The following is a 20,168-nucleotide window of genomic DNA, read 5'->3' on the forward strand; positions in this document are numbered from 1 at the left end:
CTCTGAAAGCCAAAAATAAATCCTTCTGCTTCGCAACTTTATACAAGCTCAGCTTGACGTTCTCTAAAAGCAGACCAAAGCTTTTGCTTCTCCCCCTCTCGCTTGTAAACAGTCTCCCACAGGTGTCTCATGTGGTCTAGTATTTGAACAGATGTACACAGGAGGCTGTGACTGACAATGCAAAGGATTGTAGGGAGGTGTGCTGGGGAAGGATGAGTATTACCATATGTAAGGAACCGAGGTGCCAAGGTCTCTGTTTTTTTTGTATCTGGATGAAGCAGGTGGGCTACAAGAGACAAGATAAGGGCAGGCTGCTACACACACACACACACACACACACACGGTGAAGACACATAATAGATAAATGTGAATGTAAAACACACACAAAAGAACAAGAGGAGCACACAGACGATGAGTCCGAGGGTGAAAGAAGATGAGAAGGTATCACTGTCTATCCAGGTGTGCTGAAGATACAGTCTGGGCTGTCCGCTGAGGAAGAGAGTGGCAGTGGGGAGATCTGATTAACACTGGGAGAGAAGCTTAGTAGCTTTTCTCATCAGGATCAGTTTTCCATTCCATGTTATGGTAGTACGTTTTTGTCTACAGCAAAAAAAAGAACCCTCATGCCCTTTACTTTTACAGTGTGCCCATGGAAATATGTCAAAATAAGCATGGATAGTAATCCCACTGCCATCACTTTGGCTCTTTTTTAGAATGATCAAATATCCACCAACTGCGATTGATGGGAACATATCACCAGAGCACAAATGTTAAATCTCAACAAAAAAGCGAGAGGACACAGATTCCGTCTGATCCCACCCGGAGCATGTCAAAAGTTGAACGCTTGTGATCGCTACCTCTTCTGCTGGATTTGTGACATTGAGCGTTTACCAGTAGGTTTCAAGATCACGCAAGAATCATGTGGTAGTCTGCACATTTGAGGATGTGTTTCTCACTCTGCCCTGTTTTTCCTGCCACAATACAATACGATTAACTAAAATGAACCTCTCCTGATACTGTATATGTTGTTCAAATCTCTTCTGAGACCCTTTGAATTGTTTAGTCACCGTCTCCACAGGTTATTGTAACGTTGCAGTACAAGTGGGAACCCGCTCGTGGTGTATATTCTTTGTAAATGCACTGTATTTGATTTGTTACTCTCACGCCTAACTTCCTGTCAGCTTGATCAGACGTGTGTAAACCAGAGCAGCTTAGCCACAGCCAAGCACCAAAACAGACTTGACATATATATCTAGCTGAGTAGAGCTGATGGTCGCTTCTGTGAAGCTTCTAAAGCGCTCCGCCTCTGGTAAGACCACATTGACGAGAATGTGGTTTGATTCAAATTGGTCGGCGCACGGCCGTTGTTTCAGAGCTTTTCGGCTCCCGCAGAGACTCAGGAGAAACTATTTGCAAGATCCACAATCATCAATAATACTTGTCAAAAAACATTGAATTGGTGCAAAATACAAGTAACTAATGTTGTTTTAGTTCACAGGCCAATACTTTTTTACTTTAGAGTTTTCTGTGTTAATGTTGGCATAAATGTGCAAAAATAAAAATAAAAGGATAAAAAATAAAACCCACTACTTTTGGCATAATTTGATGTTAATACAGCATATGATCTCTAGTCTGCATTTCGTCTTTTCACTCTTGGTCAAAAAAAAAAGTGTACATTGCTTTTCCCATAATTCAATTTAAAAAGATCTTGCGAGGCATGTTTTTCATTACTTTGAATTATATCAAACAAGACTTTAGTTTATAGACCTCGTAATGTACATCATACTATAATGTAGTGTTTGAATAAATATTTATTAAAATTGCTGGAGAAAAGAAAAACATAAATTTAAAAAACACGCCTTTATAACCCTGACAGTCATAGGTGATCAGTGGATCGTCAGGTCACAGAAGTGATGGGTTCCAACATGAAGATATGACTTGTATAATCTAAATAACCTTGTGTTACACGATAAGACTAAATACACTCCACATGTCTTTCATGTTTCTGGTCCAATAGAACAACAAAGCACTCTTGATGAATTCATTTCTGGATGCTCTTAACAGTTCAGTGAATAAATACTGAAAACTTGTATATGGACAGCCAGAATTGGTCCCTGTGGACTCCTGTAAACCAGACTATACGTGCTTTCAAAAACTAGGAACTGGCCAACTAAAGTGGAAAGTATGAATATTTTGGTCAATCCTCATTTTTCAAAAGGGCAGCTTGAGGTTTTTAACACTTAAGGCGTGATGTTAGAAATAGGGCACTGTGTTGTTATTTTGAATCAACTGTTTTTATATGTGTTTGTTTTTGTTTTTCTGCTAAGCTTGATGAAGAGCAAACATATAAAACATCAAGGGAGGAACAATTGAGGATCAGGATTAAGAAACATTGGCTAAAATAAGAGTTGGGATGTGGCAGTTGTGATGGTTAACACATAGACTGCATTTACAAAATAGACTAAGTCATTATTCATTGGATGGTGATTTATAGTCTCAATCATATCAGTGTAGAAATAGTGCGTGTATATACGCTTGTGCTGTCTGGGCTAATTTCTCCTGTATACTCCTGAGGGAGAGGAAAAAAAAAAAAAAGAAAAAGCCTGAAAATGTAGACAGTGTGCACATGTTTTACGTATCACACAGAAAAGTCTGCATAATGCCAGCCAGAGGAAATCTAGAGGGTTAGTAAAATCTTTCAGTAGTGTGTGCATTATGCTTCATCAATCATTACCTTACAGGTGTGGATTCCCGAGTTGCTGCAAAACACAAATCTCATGCAAGGTATTAATGAATAAACTAATGCATGCAGGTGTTACCCAAGTCTCTGTAAAGCATTCATTTGAGCCAAAATGTTGTTTAAGCTAATTACTTTCATGTTCTGTGTTAAACAGGGCCTTTAGGCAAGAAAATATTCCATCCTAATTGAATGCATGTATTCTGTTCTCCTATTTTCAGAACTCTTTACAGCCGTAGCACAAATTACACATTGTCAATTCTCTTTTTCTCCAATTAAATTGTTTTTCATGTCTCTCATTCCATCTGTCCTCAAGACTCCCATGAAAGGCAAAAGCGGGGAGGAAAAAAAACAAAACAAAAAAAAAACAGAACACTCAAACATAAGAGGCTTGTGGACATCTCTAATGCACTCAGGGAGGCCATTAATAAAAATAATTAGCACAGGAGATGGGCGGAAGAAACTCTGGCTAGCTTGGCAGATGTAAAATCTCATTTCTTTTATTTAATTTGTCAGAGACTGAAGCAGGAAACCCACTAATCATTGTGTAGGAGATGAGAGCTGCTTCAGCACGCATTTCTGTCATGAAATGGACAAGTGTACACACTAACGTAAACACATTTAGACATTATCAGAAGCCAAAGAGGGCCAGAGGGGTCATTAGCCGGAAAAGAAGATCAGATATCATCAATTCATCTTGGTCAAAATAATTAGAGGGACCCAAGAACATGGAGGATGTATAAGAGAGTGACTGTGTACATTTCCGGTTTAATGTACGTTCGTGATCTTGGAGTCATTAATCAAACACCAGCACTCACACGCCCATGTTTTACGGGCTCAGTGGAGGCTCAGGTACGGAGAGGTCAGAGTGATGATTGTTACTGTGATGCAAAGAAGTTGGCAGCAAAGAGAGAGAAAACTTTTACGTCGACACTCAGCAAAGCACATGACAGAATCACAACACCCCTTCTGGAGCTTGACATGATTTATGTCTGGCATGAACTTATTTTAACAGTATAAGGAAAAATGGTAAAAGTATACAAAGTGTTAAAGTGCTAAATGTAGAGTCCAGGGCTCCACAAAGGTAAAAAGAACCATGTAGCTGGGGTTTCAAGTGGCTGAGTGTTGGGTGTTTTTGAGGTAAAGCTTGACCTGGTGGTTTGTTCAGGGAAACTCCTCATAGCATAACTGAACACTCATGAGATGGATGGTATCCACCATACTACCAACACACAACAATAGCACAAAATACTTTCCCAAATTTGCCGAAAATAAAAACAAGGACCAGATATACAAACTTGTAAACATTTAGCAGATGCTTCATTGTTAGGATTTTATGTGGAAAGGTTTTTAGGTGATTAAGCATCGTTTAACAGTGTTGTCAATACATGCCCTCCACCTCACAGCTCAGTGTTGTTCATGACATTTTCACTACCTTTTCTAACTTGGTCAGGACTTGCTTCAGTCTGCACAAGCATTTCATTGATAACAATCCCATTTACTTTTGCAGACATTTTAACAACTATTATAAACCTGTAAATGGAAAGATTGTGATGGATCAATCCACTGCAACTTAACAGACATTCTCCATTCTTGTCATGATTTTGTTTTTGCTTTTACTGGTCGGTGTGAAAACTTCTAAGATACTGGTGAAAGTCTAATATTTTTAACTAAACATTTCATGATTATTTCTTGCTTCACACACAGAATATCTTTCAATGATAAACAAAAACACATATCATAAAGTGTAGTTTTCAGCTGTCTTATAACTTCCTATGTAGCACTTTAAAGCAGCACAATGTAACTTTCAGCTTTTGTTGAGTTTGGCGGCTCCTTTGGACAAAAGCGGTAGTGCTTTACCAGTAGTGTGGAAGGGTTCCTACAGTACCATCCACCTCAAAGTTACATAGTGCCAGTGGAGGCGATACAGACCCCTCAGACCATGACAGAGGTGTCATTAAACCTGTTGGAAGTTGATGTACCATCACAATGACTCTGGAAACATTATATTAAGGTGGAAAAGTTACATTGTGCTGCTTTAAGAAAATCCTGTGCAACAGGAAAGGAGAAAACCCAACACCATTTGACGAAAAAAATAAAACTACTGAAAGCACATGCCATATGCTTTAACTAGAAACAAGTTAAACTTTCATTTTAATCAAATTCAAGGAAAGAAACCTGATCTTAGACATCAGAGATTTACCTGCAGGTATGTGAAACATTACGTGGGCATGCATCTGCTGGTTTCAGACATCAAAAATCCTTGACTTCTGCAGTGTGCCTAGCTTAGTTCATGTTACAAAAAATACAAAAGAAGTGTAATATGTTGTGTCTCATCTTGCTGTTCATCTGAGGTTGTATTTACCAAACCAAGAGGGTTTTTTTTTAATTTTTAAATATCATGCTCTGATATGCAAAATCTTGTAATCGAGGGTACACTTACTTTTCCACAACTTCGAAAAAGCATATCTACTGAGTGACATTGTAGTTGTATTAAAAATGTGTAAAAACGAACTTAATTTGCAATGAGGAGCATTAATGAGACATGCATGAAACTTTTCATAAAGGTTTTACTGCTTGCCAGTCTCATAAAAGGCAAGTTGTAAAACCAACTGACTAACGTATCACTGTTGGGGAATGTGGGCAATAATGGTTATGATAATAATGTTGGAAGTTATCTGCAACAAAAAAAAAGTATCCTACCGTGGTCTGTGATTTTACAAGACACTAGGTACAGCTCCTTCAGACTTCTCCCCTCCTTGGCAATGATTTCCACACACCTGCAGAGAGATGGAGAAAATTAGAATATGTTTAAGGCGTCACCTGGGGCATATGTGATGGAAAGTGTGCTTCTTTTTTTTTTTTCATCATTCAAAACACATTATTATGCATGGCTACATAGGAGTGGGCAGTGTGCTTACTTTATAATTTAGAATAGTGTTTCTTCTCAAACAAAAAAGATCTACTATTATTTGAACTGGTATAATCTGATCCTTTCTGTGTCTCTCGTAAACCTCTGCCTGCCCTGCAGAGCAGCAGCAGCCTGGCTGTGAGCAGCAAATGCTAACTAACATTCTCAGAAACATTCAAAGGAAAACAGGTCAAAACATGAACATTTTAAAAGGTGATTACATCAGATGGCACAATAATTACAAAATAAGTGACTGCTGGTAATTTCCATCACTATTTCCATCTCATTATTAAGCCCAATAACAAAAATAGAGACAATATCATTTAATAACTCAATTTATTCACTGCAGACAAAACTTGACTAGGTACTGTGCAAATCATCTGCGTTCTTCAATACCATTATAAAAACAAAAGTAGGTATCAATGGAACAAATGGAAGGATACACGATACCGCACATCTGTCTGAAAATTCAAAGGCTAATATTTTTGGTCAAATGATTCATTCTGTGGATATCTAAAGCAGTTTCCTCAAGCTTTCAAAGCTTTTCAGTTGGTGCACACACATGGGATTATTCCACAGTAAAGGTTAAAGAGTACTGCTGCAGGATCACAACTGTTCACACATTTTGACTCCACTTCTTTTAACACACTCATTAATTATTAAACATCTGATCTAAAGAAGCACGCACCGATGCAGGAGAAGTGCACGCTCGTATTTGTGCGTGTGCAAACGCACGCATTCAGTGCCCGCCCACTCACTTCAAAGAAGCATATCCACATGCAGCCCGGTGCCGGAGCCCAGAGGAGCAACACAGTGTGCATGCATGTGTGTGAGAAAGTATACACAGGGGAAGCCCAAAGGCAAGATCAGAGTATCTGTATCAGATGATTCTCTTTAAACGCCTCTAATGAGAGGAGTGCATGCAACAACTAGATTTTGATCTGAGCATTTGACCCATTAACCTTCAGGAGAAAATGTTTTGATCTTACTGGTGTTGTATCATGAAAATTAATGAGACAAAAAAGACGAGCGAGCACACACACAGACTCTACAACTCTTGAGGTGGTAATGTTCAGATCCCTGCTGTCAATAAGCTTCTTGTCAAAATGAAACGTGGGAACGATATCGGGCTATTTGTTGTGGTGTGTACTTCCGATGTATGAGCAAGCACGCAGCGTGATTGACAGCCGCGCTTATATCCTGAAATGCAATACGTATATTCCCCTCGCTATCTGCCGGCTTATCCCACCACGGCCCGCAAAGGCATGAGGACTTGTTGCAAGGATGCGTGTCTTGTTTCTTTCATGCTGTTTATCCTGTATCATGACTGTCAAGCAAACAGGACTGAAAATAGGATTCAGGTCAACAGAGAATTCAGGAAGCCAAAATTGCAGTGGAAAAGAAGTTTGTGAATTTTTATGCTCCAAAATTCAATTAAGGGGGGACAATCCAAGGATGTCACTGGAGGTGTGATATATTACACCATGGGATTAAGGAATAATAGATGCAAGCAAGAAAAAGTTGATATATATGTCACATTTATAAAATCCTTATTTCTGAGTTTACCCAAAGCTGTTAAAATATGACCTGCCTGTCTGTTTTAGTTCATTGGACTGCATCTTATCATGTCACCTTTTCTAACAGGTTTTTGTTGCAACACAAATGTGTTAAAACTTTCCTCACTCTCTTTATATCATCCTGGCCCTCTTGCTTTTCTACTAAAGCCTTGTTGTCTCCATCTGTGGTTTTGCTGTATCATGGTGATACGACATGCCTCCACTTGATATAGGGAGAAAATCTGTTGCAATTGGTCATTCCTCAAGCAACCTTCTGTCATGGCCAGCCTTAGATTAGATTCAGTTAATCCTGGAGCATCGTAATATGATGCTGCGTGTCTTGGGGCAGCAGCATTAGAGCTGCTAATGAATGAATGCCTTGGGAAGAGCTGGTGAAGAAACATAAAAAGAAAGTAGCAATTCAGGGATGTTGCGACAAAGGCAGAGTGCATCCTCTGGGAGCTTGTTACACTGCGCCTGTGTCCCCAGGGTGAGAGCAAAAGCAATTAGATCAGAGATCAATGAATGAAGGAGGGAGCAGGGAGAGATGGAAAGTGACTACAGAAGGAAGCAAAGTAAGTAGGGAATAAAGCAGCAGAAGGGGGATATCATGGGAAACTGGCAGGCCTAAGAAAAGGAGGGAGAAAGGGAGATATAATGAGTTACTGCTAACAAGGATGGAGCGAGGACAAATGATAGGAGAGGAGACAAAGAAGGATGGAGCAGAGGTCTGGGGAAAAATGTTTCAAGCATAGATAATGCCACGTTAAAGGCTATCAAGGTGCAACAAACCCCAGCCTGAACCACACAACCAGTACCAACATGAAATAGCGATCTTCTCATCTCTTTTGATGGGCATATATACATACATACACACACACACACACACACACATATACATATATACGTATATATATATATATATATATATATATATATATATATATATATATATATATATATATAGATATATATATATATATATAAATTAGTTAACCTTTGCTTCAGAGGCTTTTTTTTTATGTGGGAAAAATGTCATATGTCTATACAGTAATGTCTAGATGGCTTGGACTTCAGAGGATTTACAAGAAACCAGAGGAAAAAAGTAATGATCTCTTTAGTATTTACAGTTTTCGGGATATACGCCAAAAAATGTCTTATTATAATGCCACCTATAGCGTAACATAGATCATTTCACTGACTCTGAATCTCTGTATCAAGTCTAAGGTCCATTCCGCATGCATGATGCTACACGTCACGTTATGTTGGAAAAAATAAATTAATTATAGTTTAGCTGGGGAAAAAAAACAATAGGGATCCAGGAACTTAAATGCCTGAACCCTTATAACGATAAAAAATAAAGACAATAACATTAATAATCTTTACTACTGTGTGCATACTGAACATTTTGTTACAGTATCACTTCAGTCAAACCAGCAGCACTGCAAAGTGGCTGATCTGGAGCAGCTGCTATTGGTGCTGGAAAATGAACAAAGGCAGTATGAAGCAGAGGTAAGATTATAAATGAGTTATAAATGAGATATTTCGAGAAAAACACACTGGAGGTGGTTGGTTGAAAAGATAAGGAGATCTGAAAATGGATAAAGGTGGTTGAAGAGCGGGTGAAACAACTCTCTGAGGCATTTGGGATGAAGGATTAGGAAACGAGGCAGGATAGGAGGCACACTGATGGGAACACTGTGTGAGGTGCAGGTATAGAAATATGATTAAGGAAGGGGGGAAAAAAGGACAACGACCAAACAAAGAACATAATAAAGATGAAGGGTAACTTTAGTGGGAATTTAATGAGGATGATTTTTGAACTGCAACAAAATGTACAACAACACATGGGGCAAATGATGATGACAAGTGACAAGCAAGTTGCCCACGCTACCAAAGATGGGTTAAGATGTTCTTATGAATATCACTGATGTATAAAAAAAAAAAAAAAAAAAAAAAAAAAAAAAAAAAAGCCCAGAGAGAGCATTTTGTTATAGTTATGAAGCTAGCTCATATAGCTTGTGGCCATTTCTGCCAATTAAATGACAATGAAACCGTTTCCATGACAACTAAGTACTGCATGTGCAAGCGATTAGTGCAACCAGCTGCCAGGAGGGGATAGAAGACAGAGGAGAGCAAGCCTCATCAAGGGTCAGCGTGTGGTTTACTGTTGCTGCACCGTCGGCACAAACAGCTAGAGGTAAACAATAAAACTGTCACTCCTCTCTATCTCAATCCTACAGGCACACACAAACAAAATCAAACCTTTCTTTGGCTCTTGGCATGCTGGGACTCTGGGAAGTTTCTCATGGTTAAAGGAAATGTTACACACATTTTCTCTCTAAATTGAATCAATCAATCCACACTACTGGACCTTGAGGACTTTTTGCTTCAACCTAAAACATTTTTTATATGCAATTTGCTTTTCTTGGCAGCCAACATCAGCATCTCGCTGCCAAAGAATTAAGCTTTTGTTCAACTCCATACTCAGAGAGTCAAAAACAAAAATTTTATTCCACAGATGTAACATGTCTTCTATCAGATAAGGGAAGCGTGTTTTGTAGGAGATTCAAAATACTAAGTTACAATTTCATTATTTCCAAAAGAACAATAAAAAAAAACATTTTTCCTCACTTGTCTTTTTTCTTTCTGAACAAAAGTCAACCATTAAGCCTCAATAATAATAATTCATTATTATTAATATTATTGTTAATATTATTAATAGTGATGTCCCGATCAGGTTTTTTTGGCCACGATCCGATTCCGAGTCATTTGATTTTGAGTGTCTGCCGATACAGGAGTCCCGACCCGATGAAAATGAACAAATGCAAAATAAACGGATCCAGGTTGTCCCCCTATTTTTATTTTATTTACCTTATTTTATCATTTTGCACTTTAACAGTGCAGCTCTCGTCGAGGTAGCTTAAACAATCAAGTAATAATAGTGCAACTATTAACTAGTAAAAATAGTGCAAATTTAAACATACATTTGAATTAAATAAAAACATCAGCTCAACTTAAAATAGCCAGCCGGCATGTAAACAAATAAGCAAATAAAAGTGCAACAGTGTCATAAAGTAAGGCCAGTAATGTGCTTTTTTTTACTTCGTACTGCCCCCGTACACGCAAAGTCAGCAATAATGCCTGACATAGCCTGACGCGTTTTCCTGAACGCTCAGCTTAGGAAGACAACGCAGACGCCAGCTTTGTTCCGTTTTCAATCACCGTTGTAACTTAAATTTTATTTATTAAATAAACAGTTATATATAATAGCTAATTTTGCCTCCGCTGTAACACCGCTGTGCGCATGCGCAGATCATCACAAACAGACAACTTTTTATTAGCAGCGTTGTCGAGCAAATTTACGTGGACCCGTGCTAGTCTGTTTGATGCACTGATCAAAATAATGAGAATAAAATATATATTCAATTCAATTTTATTTATATAGCGTCTAATACAACAGTTGTTGTCTCTAGGCGCTTTCCAGAGATCCAGAACATGAACATAAACATGAACATGAACATAAACCCCCGAGCAATTATTACATAAACAATGGCAGGTAAAAACTCCCATAGTGGGAGAAAAGCCTTAAGCCAAACAGTGGCAATATATCCAATCCCTGATCGGGATGCAACGTCCGATTTCGATCAAGTCTGAAACAACGCGATCGGTCCGATTTCCGATCATGTGATTATTATTATTATTAATATTATTGTAAGTTATAGAGGTTTACATGTTAGTGAATACGACAGGTACTGACAGGTCAAGTGGTGCAGTTAAAGTTGAAAATGATTCCAACTGAGGATTTTGATGTTCTTATAATATTTATCAAACCTTTTTTTGCAGTATTTATTAACTCAAAAGAAAAACAGTCCCAGATTTCACAAACCTATATAGTATTGGCAATTATCATTTCTAATAAAAGATTAAATAAATAAAGCCAGTCTTATTGAAATGTTATTCATGGCCACATCAAGATTAGGAGCGTTCTCCTTTTCAATGGCCAAAGACAAACAGACTATCTCGGCAAGAGGGTTGAAAATCTTTAAAATACTGAGTGTTCAAGAAAATGGACTTTCAAGGTGAATAGTGAAGTGCCTTCTTCATCACCTTTATCTACACAGTAAAGCGCTCTCATCCGAGTCACCGAGAGATCAAAAGAAAAGGAAAAAAAAAACCATCAAAACCTTTCACATTTGCAGTCCATTTTTTGTGATATTTTAAATTTGAAGACTTGATAAATAAAAAATATGGTAGTATGTACAATAGTACTGTATGTTCTGTATTTGGAGCACTTTCCTAGAAAGAGAACCTTGACTACTTTGTGTATGCAGCATGCACATCTTTTTGGTCTTGAGCAGTCTAAGGTTAAACCTTGACAAAGCTTAGTGATCAGTGTTTAATCCTGGCTTGCTGTTTGATCAAACATAATCTCCCCTATGAGGATGTTGCAATGGTCATACTGTAAATTAGATAATCAGCACGCTTGTTTAGGAGATGTATTGTGCACCATGCAAGCTGCTTGTCTTTCCTGCTCCCTACGCCGATCAGTTTTAGCTTTCAAGTGGCATCAAAGACAACAGCGACATGTTGGGATTTTAGTCACACAGGTGCTGTTGCACTTTTCCTTTTTACTTCGTCACCTTGCTTTGCAATCGTAATCTCTGAAAGACTGAGAATGATCCCAGTGGTTTACAATGTGCCGATGTCTGTCACAACTATTACGTTTGTTGGGAAAAAAAACAACAAAAAAGTGTTGGAGCGTACCCCGTCCAACAACCTGATGTCCGCACAAAGCAAACTGGCAAGTGTCTGTAAGAGTTAGCAGAACCACAAAAGGGGGGTGGGGGGATAAAGCAAGCGAGGGACAACCGAGTGTTTGCGGTGTGTTGTTTTGTGCTTGTGTGAATCCAAGCGTATGTCTCTCAGATGTGAAGCTAATCTTCTTTTACGCAGCACAACCAGAGGTATCCAAGCAGACAGGCAGCAAGAGGAAGAATAGTGACAATACTTGAGAGAAACAGAGGTCCATATTTATCACAAAGACTGCAGACAGTCTTGCAGCCAAGCAACATGTGTTGGGCTTCTCTTTAGCTAGCCGATCACAATGGAGCGGGAACAAAGACGCAGCTGAGAGAATGACTGTAGGTAGGTACACTCGTGCAGCGCCGACCAACACAAGTCCTCGTCTCATCCCGCTCCTCACACGGTCCACAATTACACGGCTGTCGGCCCACACAAAAGGAGCAGAGGAATAGGAATGGACAATTCTTTTTTTTTTTTTTTTAAATTGTAAAGAAGGTGTAAAAAGAAAAAAAATGTAAGCATGAAATGTATTAAGAAAAGCAGTTGAAGGTTTAGGCAGAGGTTGCAAATATAAAAGAGGAAGGAGGAGGCAGTGGTGGTGACACAGAAGGCTTCAGACTTCCCTGGCTGTCTTTCAACTTAATGAAATGGAAGGGCGGAGTAGCAAAGAGGAGAACGAAGCAAGACCGGGTTTATACTTCTGCAGAGAATGCTCTTGCAAAATGATTCTTGTTGTAAATTTTCTTTATATCACCCATAAATCCATATGCAAGTGTAAGGAAGCAAAGTTCTGCAACCTCAGGAGATGTTTCTGGAATCCTCCGCACAGAAAAAACTTTAAGACGTTTTCATTGGACTAATATAAATGTATCTAAATTATCTAATGCCTCAGAATAGCTCTTCAGTAAGCAAATACGTGATACTGAGGGAAAGCAACATTGTTAAAATGAAGCATACGTGTTTAATTGAATAAATGGGTCCATGTTCGAGGCTTCTGAAAGAGCTGACCTTCTGATAATCTTCGTAGGCATAACAACTTGTTCCGATTCCTACTTGCAATTTAATAGAAACTTGTTAATTTAAACTATTGGTTTTGCGCAAGTTACATTTCTGTCATTACTCAAAATAACTTCTTATTTCTTGATGGATTTTAATATAAAATAGATTTATTTTTACGACATGTTAACAATTATACTCCGTGTGTATTTATTGCGCTGATGAAATTATAAAATTGTAAATCCAGAGTAAAGGCTGTAAAATACCATTTCTATCCGTATCTGTATGTGTGCATGTGCACGTGCACGTGTGTGTGAGCTCCAGCAGTCTGAATCAGGATCTGCTTCAGCAATTAGGGCCTGGATGATTTCCCAGGCTAGCCCGCTGTACCCACTGCTCAAATGAGAATCACATTCCCATTGTGTTCCACCACCGTTAATCATGTTTTCAAACGACTTTGCAAACCAGCGGGGCATTCCAGCGGCTTGTCATCAGCTCGCTCAAAAATGTGCCGATGGGGTCATAACTGGAGTCGTAAATGCCCATCATCCTCCAACCTGAGCCTTATTTTATTTTTTTTGTTTGTCCGTGGTAGATGAAGCAAACTCCGGGGAGCATTACGCTAACAAGAGGAAGCGCAAAAACAACAACACAGTATGTGCTGCTGTTTCTCCTTGTTCTTAACACATTTAGCAAGTTTTACCACCCCGGAAAGTTACAACATAAGACATCTACCTTTTTTTAAAGTACATATAATGATCTTAATTTGTTTCAAAGCAGCATTGAATCTCTTTAGATACTAACTATAAACGCATTTGCATATAATAGTGGCCAACAATTTCAACATCTCCAGAAACAAGTGTCATTTATAAACTAGTTGATTTATCCAACAACAACCGGAGAGAAAAAGTCATCTAAGCACTTTGTGAGGTTAAATGGCAGTTATTCACTTGAAGTTCATCCAAATGGACAGCCTGTTACCTTGCCAGCACTGACAGGCCTCCGTGATACTCATGCACAAACAGCACTTTAAAGCAGCTTCCCGGTTGCCAGCAGAAACCAAACTGGCCTGTCATCACTCATACAACATCTCTTTACTCCACCTATGCTATTCCTTCCTCTATTGCACCCAAGCAGAGTCCCTGAGGACATGCAAGTGAGATACTCTCTGTAAATGAACAACCGGCTTTCTGTAAAGCAGTGCCATGCCCCTATCTGCTTCCACGGTCAGCCCACTGCAGCCAAAAACACAATAAATAACACAGGAGAGGATGAGCAGTGCCCCGTAGCAGATGGTGATAACGCTTACAGCCTCGGGTCTGAGGTGTGATTCGCAGTAGTGTTTGTGTGCGCTAGCGTGTTTATGTACGTGTGCTCGAATGAGCGCCGGAGAGAAAGGTGGTGGATTTGTGTCCATGTGAGGTGAACGGTTAAGTCAGAGATGGCCACCCATAATAGAAGCTACTGATGGGGAAGAAAAAGAGGATGCAACAGCTTCCGTTGGCTACTCGGCTATTTCTCAGACTTGTGGTTAGCTCGTGCGGGTGAATCTTTAAACCCTCCTAGTTAAGTATACCGTCTCGATCTAGCGCTTGCGTGCATATTTTAGGTAATCTTTGCTTTTTCTTTAAGATTTTGGGCCACAAGATGTTGAATAAAAAAAAAACAACAAAAAGGGTTTAAGATTCAGAGTAAAAAAGAAAGAATGTGCAGTAAAACTAACAAGAAAATAAACTGAAATACTTAAGTTATACATTTGGAGGAAATTCATTCGAGAACAAAGATTAAGGTTACAAATTTGCTAATAAAAAAAAGGGAAAATAATTGACTTTCTGACTAACTTATTTGAAGGAAACTAGACCTTCACTTTGAAGGTTGGATCAAACGGCAGTTCAAATAGCTCCAATAGAGAACACCTTCAAACTCTAAACTGGTCTGATCATATCTAGTCTTAGTTTTTCTTTTTATTCTTTTTTTTTAAGCTTTGGAGACCAAGGCCAGGAGACAAATACAACAACATATGAAAATAACATCAAACTTTTCACTGAGTCATTTGTTATTTGACACAAATGAAGCGGAAAGTTTAAAGACAATTACTAATAATATATATTTTTTAAAACAACATTTTTTTTAAATGTACCCCTAATTAACTTTTGGACTTGATATACCAGTGATGCATGTTTTTTTTTTAATAAATTAAATTCAGTTCAGTTTCAGAAAATGCTATAATTTCACTTTGTGGGGGTGTTTGAGTCCCACAAACTGTGGAAAAGTGCATCTTTTTATTAAGGCCTCTGGTTAATGAGCAGTGAATCTTACTTGTATCTTTTGCAATGTATTTCATGTATCTATTCTGTTTCATGTTTTATTATCAGTTTTATCTTAACTGACCCATCTACATGATAATTGGTACATTAGCATATACCCAGCCACACTTATATACTGTATATATATACTGTGTATATATATATGTATATATATATATATATATATATATATATATATATATATATATATATATATATAAAATGTACTTTTATTTTTACTTTTTATGTAATCTTTGATTCAGTTCATTTGCATTGCACCACTTCACAAAAGCGACGATCCAGTTCACTGCAGCCCAATCAAGTTCATCATAACTGTAGTCATTAAATGCAGCCCAGCTAAATAATCCAACAGATTACATTGAGTCGATTTATCCTGTCAACATATCTAATTTTAAATATGGTAAAAAATAAAAAGAATTAGGGACAGGACAGTAAAATGGAAACAGCATCTCGTTGTCATGGGAACCAATATAATGTTCTAACTTAACTGACAGATTTCTTGCCTTGTTTTAGGAAAATTATAATTTTTTGTTCGGTTCTCAATTGTTCAGGGAAAATATTTAATTGTTTAACAATAAAGTAAGTGAGCTTTTCGTATTCTAGGTTGCTCAACAGGGTCTCTAAATACTATAGCATTTCACTATGATTAAATGTGATTTCTCAAGAGAAGCTAATAGAACCAATAAGTAATGGCTAATAAAGGAATCTTGTTTCGGGCACTAAGGAAAACAGCCAGTCTAACTGTGATAAATAGAGGCGAGCATGCCGCTCAGGCTTGCATATCGTAACTCTTTTGCTCCGTGTCCGCATGCAGGGAGAGGAGAACAATCGTGAAGTTTACCAGTGGGCCTGACACGCTGGCACATGGTGTATGCCCTCCGCCCACTCAGCCGCAGCTAATTGCCCCGCGCTTTGATTACCGCCATCTATTTTAATGAGCGCTTATCAACGCACTCTCTCCAGCATGTTTTCTCTGTCAAACACACATGCAAACATGATAAACATGTGCAGTGTACAGCCCAGTGCATCCAGTACAGTGTACACACACAGATATGGAGAGAGAGGGAGAGAGGGAGAGAGAGAGAGAGAGAGAGAGAGAGAGAGAGAGAGAGAGAGAGAGAGAGAGAGAGAGAGAGAGAGAGAGAGAGAGAGAGAGAGAGAGAGAGAGTAAAGGGAACAATGCTGTGTGCCATGTTCGTACCAGTCGCAGGCAATTGAGGGTATTCATTAGGCTAATGGATTTGTAGAGGAAAGGGAAAGGGTTGCACACAAATGGGGAGGGGGGGAAAGTTGAGGAGAAGTCGCTGAATTTTACCACAACAAATTCTCTACAATGGGCCAGTAAGTCATATTGCACTGTGTAATTTTGTTGCTACTATGATGGAGAGAGGAACACTTCAATTACACAAAATGGCTTTAATTACTGTGAATTTGCCTCATACATCAGCTCCCGTTGAGAACAAATGAGCTGTAGCATTTTTTCTTCTTATTTTTTATTTTTTTGGTGCTATTGCTCTGCGCTCCTGCAGCCGGGCTGGGTGGACTCGACTTCATTAGGAACACTGGTTTGCCAGCTCACACACAGGGATGACAAAGCTTAATCAATGGACTCACACTGTTCTAAAGACTCTGAAAGAGCAAAAAACAGTAGATACCAAACTGTACGGGGTTACTGATCAATGGTGAAAATATGTGCCTTCCAGAGGTTTCCGTGTTCCTTTATTTTCCATTGTGCACATCTGAGCTTCTGTCACTGAGGACTTTAAAGTACATTTTCTTCTCAGAAAGTCACTAAACATAGTATTTCTTTATTTGTTTTCTAACTGAATAACATAGGCAAACTATACTATGCCTGTGCATTACAAAAAGAAAAACATAAAAGGAAACTGCACATGAATTCCAGAGTGAGCATCAGAGAGAAGAGAAGAATGAAAACAGAATAGAGAAAGAAGAGCGTGCTTGAGGGGCTTCAATGCATCAACCACATAACAACCGCAGCTATGCATAATCACATCGACACTCTTTCTCATCATTTAACGAGATGCTAGTAGTCCATGAAACTACTTCAACGTGTCTGGTGTAACAGCCATCAATAGCACACCAATACACGCAGGCGGCCAAGCTGGAGCATGCAGCGCCAAGGAAACAGAGCTACAACGTTTCAACGTTGACAAAGGTATGGTGCAGAAAGTCAACAAGAAACAATAAAAATACCTGCAAAAATAATGCAAATTTAGAATTTCGTAGAATTGACCTGTGGGGGAACAAAAAACGAACTAATTGCTAGTGTTCTTGTGAGACTGGGCTGCCCTTCATGTCATAAAACTTACACCTACTGGATATTTTTGCTACACCCACATAAAAGATTACTAATTTGTAGTTCAGGAGGAGGACTGGAAGGCAGACTATAAAAACAATCTGCTGATGTAATTGTTTCCTCTATGAGGACAGGAGAACGAAACATCTTAATGAGAAACTGGTGGCTAAATAACCATGATGGCAATAACAGCGGGAGCATCTCTAAGAGCAGGCGTTTGACTCTGGTGACACACAGTCATTAGGTATTCATGAAAACAGATGTTGCATGGCTTGCCAGCTCATTGGCCCAAACACCCCCGGAAAACACCAGAATCCTAAATGAATTCCCCAACGGAACACTCTGTTTGATCCCAAGCCAAGAAAACGTGAGGAGATATTTCACATGTTCACGGGGGGGTGAGACGGGCGCAAGGAAGAGACAACGAGTGTTGCCCAGTCCTGCGCCTCGCAGAGCAGCTCTTCATCACCAAGCCTCATCTCTTTCTTCTCATGTCCAAAGATGCTATGTTTAGCAAAGGATGAAGAAACTAAATCCTATTAACTTTATTGCAAAGTGAATTTTTTAAGCATTTCTGATGAGGCTAAAGTCTTAGTGGCTTATCACTAGCTAAGCAGACAGGGCTTAAGCTGGACGAGGACAGAAGCAAAGGGGGGACCGCGACGATTTAGGTATTCAACTATACACTTCGGTATTAGTGCTGAATAAGAAAAAGTACTTCATTTTCAAAACAAAAGTCGTAAGTCGGAGTTTTAAGCTAATCATTTCTGTTTTTGTGTATGTTTTTCTATCTTCAATTAATGACCAATGGCAAAGAGGATGATAAGGTGACGTATAGTGCTCAGACAATTTTAGAACTAATTTGTGGAAATTCAAAAAGGAAAATATTTTGGAAAGAAATGCTATAGCTACATCAATGCCCATCTATCCATCCATCCATCAATCCATCCATCCATCCTCTAATTCAGGGTCACCAACACCTCATTGGAACCCTTTTAATGTCCCCCCATCCATGATATAAACTCACTTATTCCAACGCAGGGTCACCAGGATCTGCTGGAGCCTAGTCCAGCTCTCTTTAGGTGAAGGGCAGAGTACGAGCTAGACTGATCACCAATACTTTGAGCAGCCATCCTTAATGTCATGGCACCAGTTGCAGTTACACATCCTCCTCGCTAAGTGTTTGTCAGCCTTAAACACCTGAGTGTGTTAGATTCAGAGTTCAGCAGTCCTGTGACTGTACTAGTGTGCATGTGTATGAGTGTTTCAAGATCATCCAGACTAAAGTTGCAATCTATTTTTATTGCTATGATCTAAACACTTTTACTACTTAAAATCAGTATCTCTTTCAGACAGAATGTCAGCGACGTGCACAATCACCTTCAAAACACAGGGAAGAACGGAGCAACCCGAGAACAGAGGGAGCCTGACGCAAACCTTTGTTCTCTTTCATACCAATAACTATTGATATTACAGTGTTCATCTTCTTTTTCGTGTGCTGCCCAATTGACCTGGTGGTTTTGAGAGACAGAGGGAGGCAGACAAAGCAGAAGAAGAGCAGGCTTTAATAGACACTGGTGTTGATAGATGTGATTACAGCCTCTTCGCACTGCCCAACTATTCTCTATAGATTCCAGATGATAAAAGTGCAAAGGCCTCATCTTTCGCCCTCTGTCTGCCTCCCTCCTTTGCAATGTTTTTTTCTTTCCTGTATTGAGTGTTTTGCACCCTTTCTTCTTTCCCTACATTTCATCTCATCTATTTGTCATCCTCTTCCCTTTGCGGCGTTGGTCTTGTTCTCTATTCTTTCCTCTCTTTGGTCTCCGAACCTTCAGTACTTGCTTTTGATTCCTTCCTGGCATCAACACCATCCTTTTCTGAAATCACCCCCCACAACTATCGTCATTTTCTTTACAGGGAGCCGGGAAACCACATCACAGATCTGAGCGGCCCCTTTTTCTCCCCCCCAGTCCTGGCTATTTTTTGTTTTAAACCACTGCTTCTCATCCATTCAATACCATCATCCCAGCGTGCTTCCTTACAGTATACAGTGTTCACGTTTCCAAAGAGAAAAATCCCCCCTGATGGGCGGTGTGTGTTTGTCTTAAAACACATTAGCAGTGTTGAGTAAAACACTATGACAAATGACAGGAGACTATCAGCGGGGGTCCCTGCTGGTCATTCAGCCAAGCCAGCAGAAGCACTGCAGAGTGCTCCGCCACAATATCAAGGCTCAAAGTGAAACCAGTCCTCCAACAGCATACAATATCTGCCTTAATCTTACTCAAGCTCTGCTCATTACACACTCAGCATGGGTAAGACACAGGCAACACGGGGAGCTATGCAGCTTGGCCTTGCACGCCAACTGTGTGCGTGTTTTTCCTCACGTCTGTGTGCAGACGCAACAATGTGGTATCACTAACACTGCGAGACGAAGCCACAGTAAGAGAGCGTGTAACACGCCTCGACATTGTACGCGGATCAAGTAGATTTATGGTCTGTAACATCCATGGCCATA

At 39.3% G+C, this 20,168-nt stretch overlaps 1 protein-coding gene across 1 annotated transcript in view; it reads right to left on the bottom strand.

Annotated features, from left to right (window-relative positions):
* fbxl17 (F-box and leucine-rich repeat protein 17) overlaps nt 1–20,168 on the bottom strand; it is a 246,110-nt gene that overhangs the window by 74,719 nt on the left and 151,223 nt on the right. Inside the window, exon 9 of the mRNA XM_061730041.1 lies at nt 5,441–5,517. Within this exon, the coding sequence (XP_061586025.1) occupies nt 5,441–5,517 (77 nt within the window). The remainder of the gene's footprint in view (nt 1–5,440; nt 5,518–20,168) is intronic.

Source organism: Cololabis saira, chromosome 9, assembly GCF_033807715.1.
Source record: "Cololabis saira isolate AMF1-May2022 chromosome 9, fColSai1.1, whole genome shotgun sequence".
Classification (NCBI taxonomy): domain Eukaryota; kingdom Metazoa; phylum Chordata; class Actinopteri; order Beloniformes; family Belonidae; genus Cololabis; species Cololabis saira.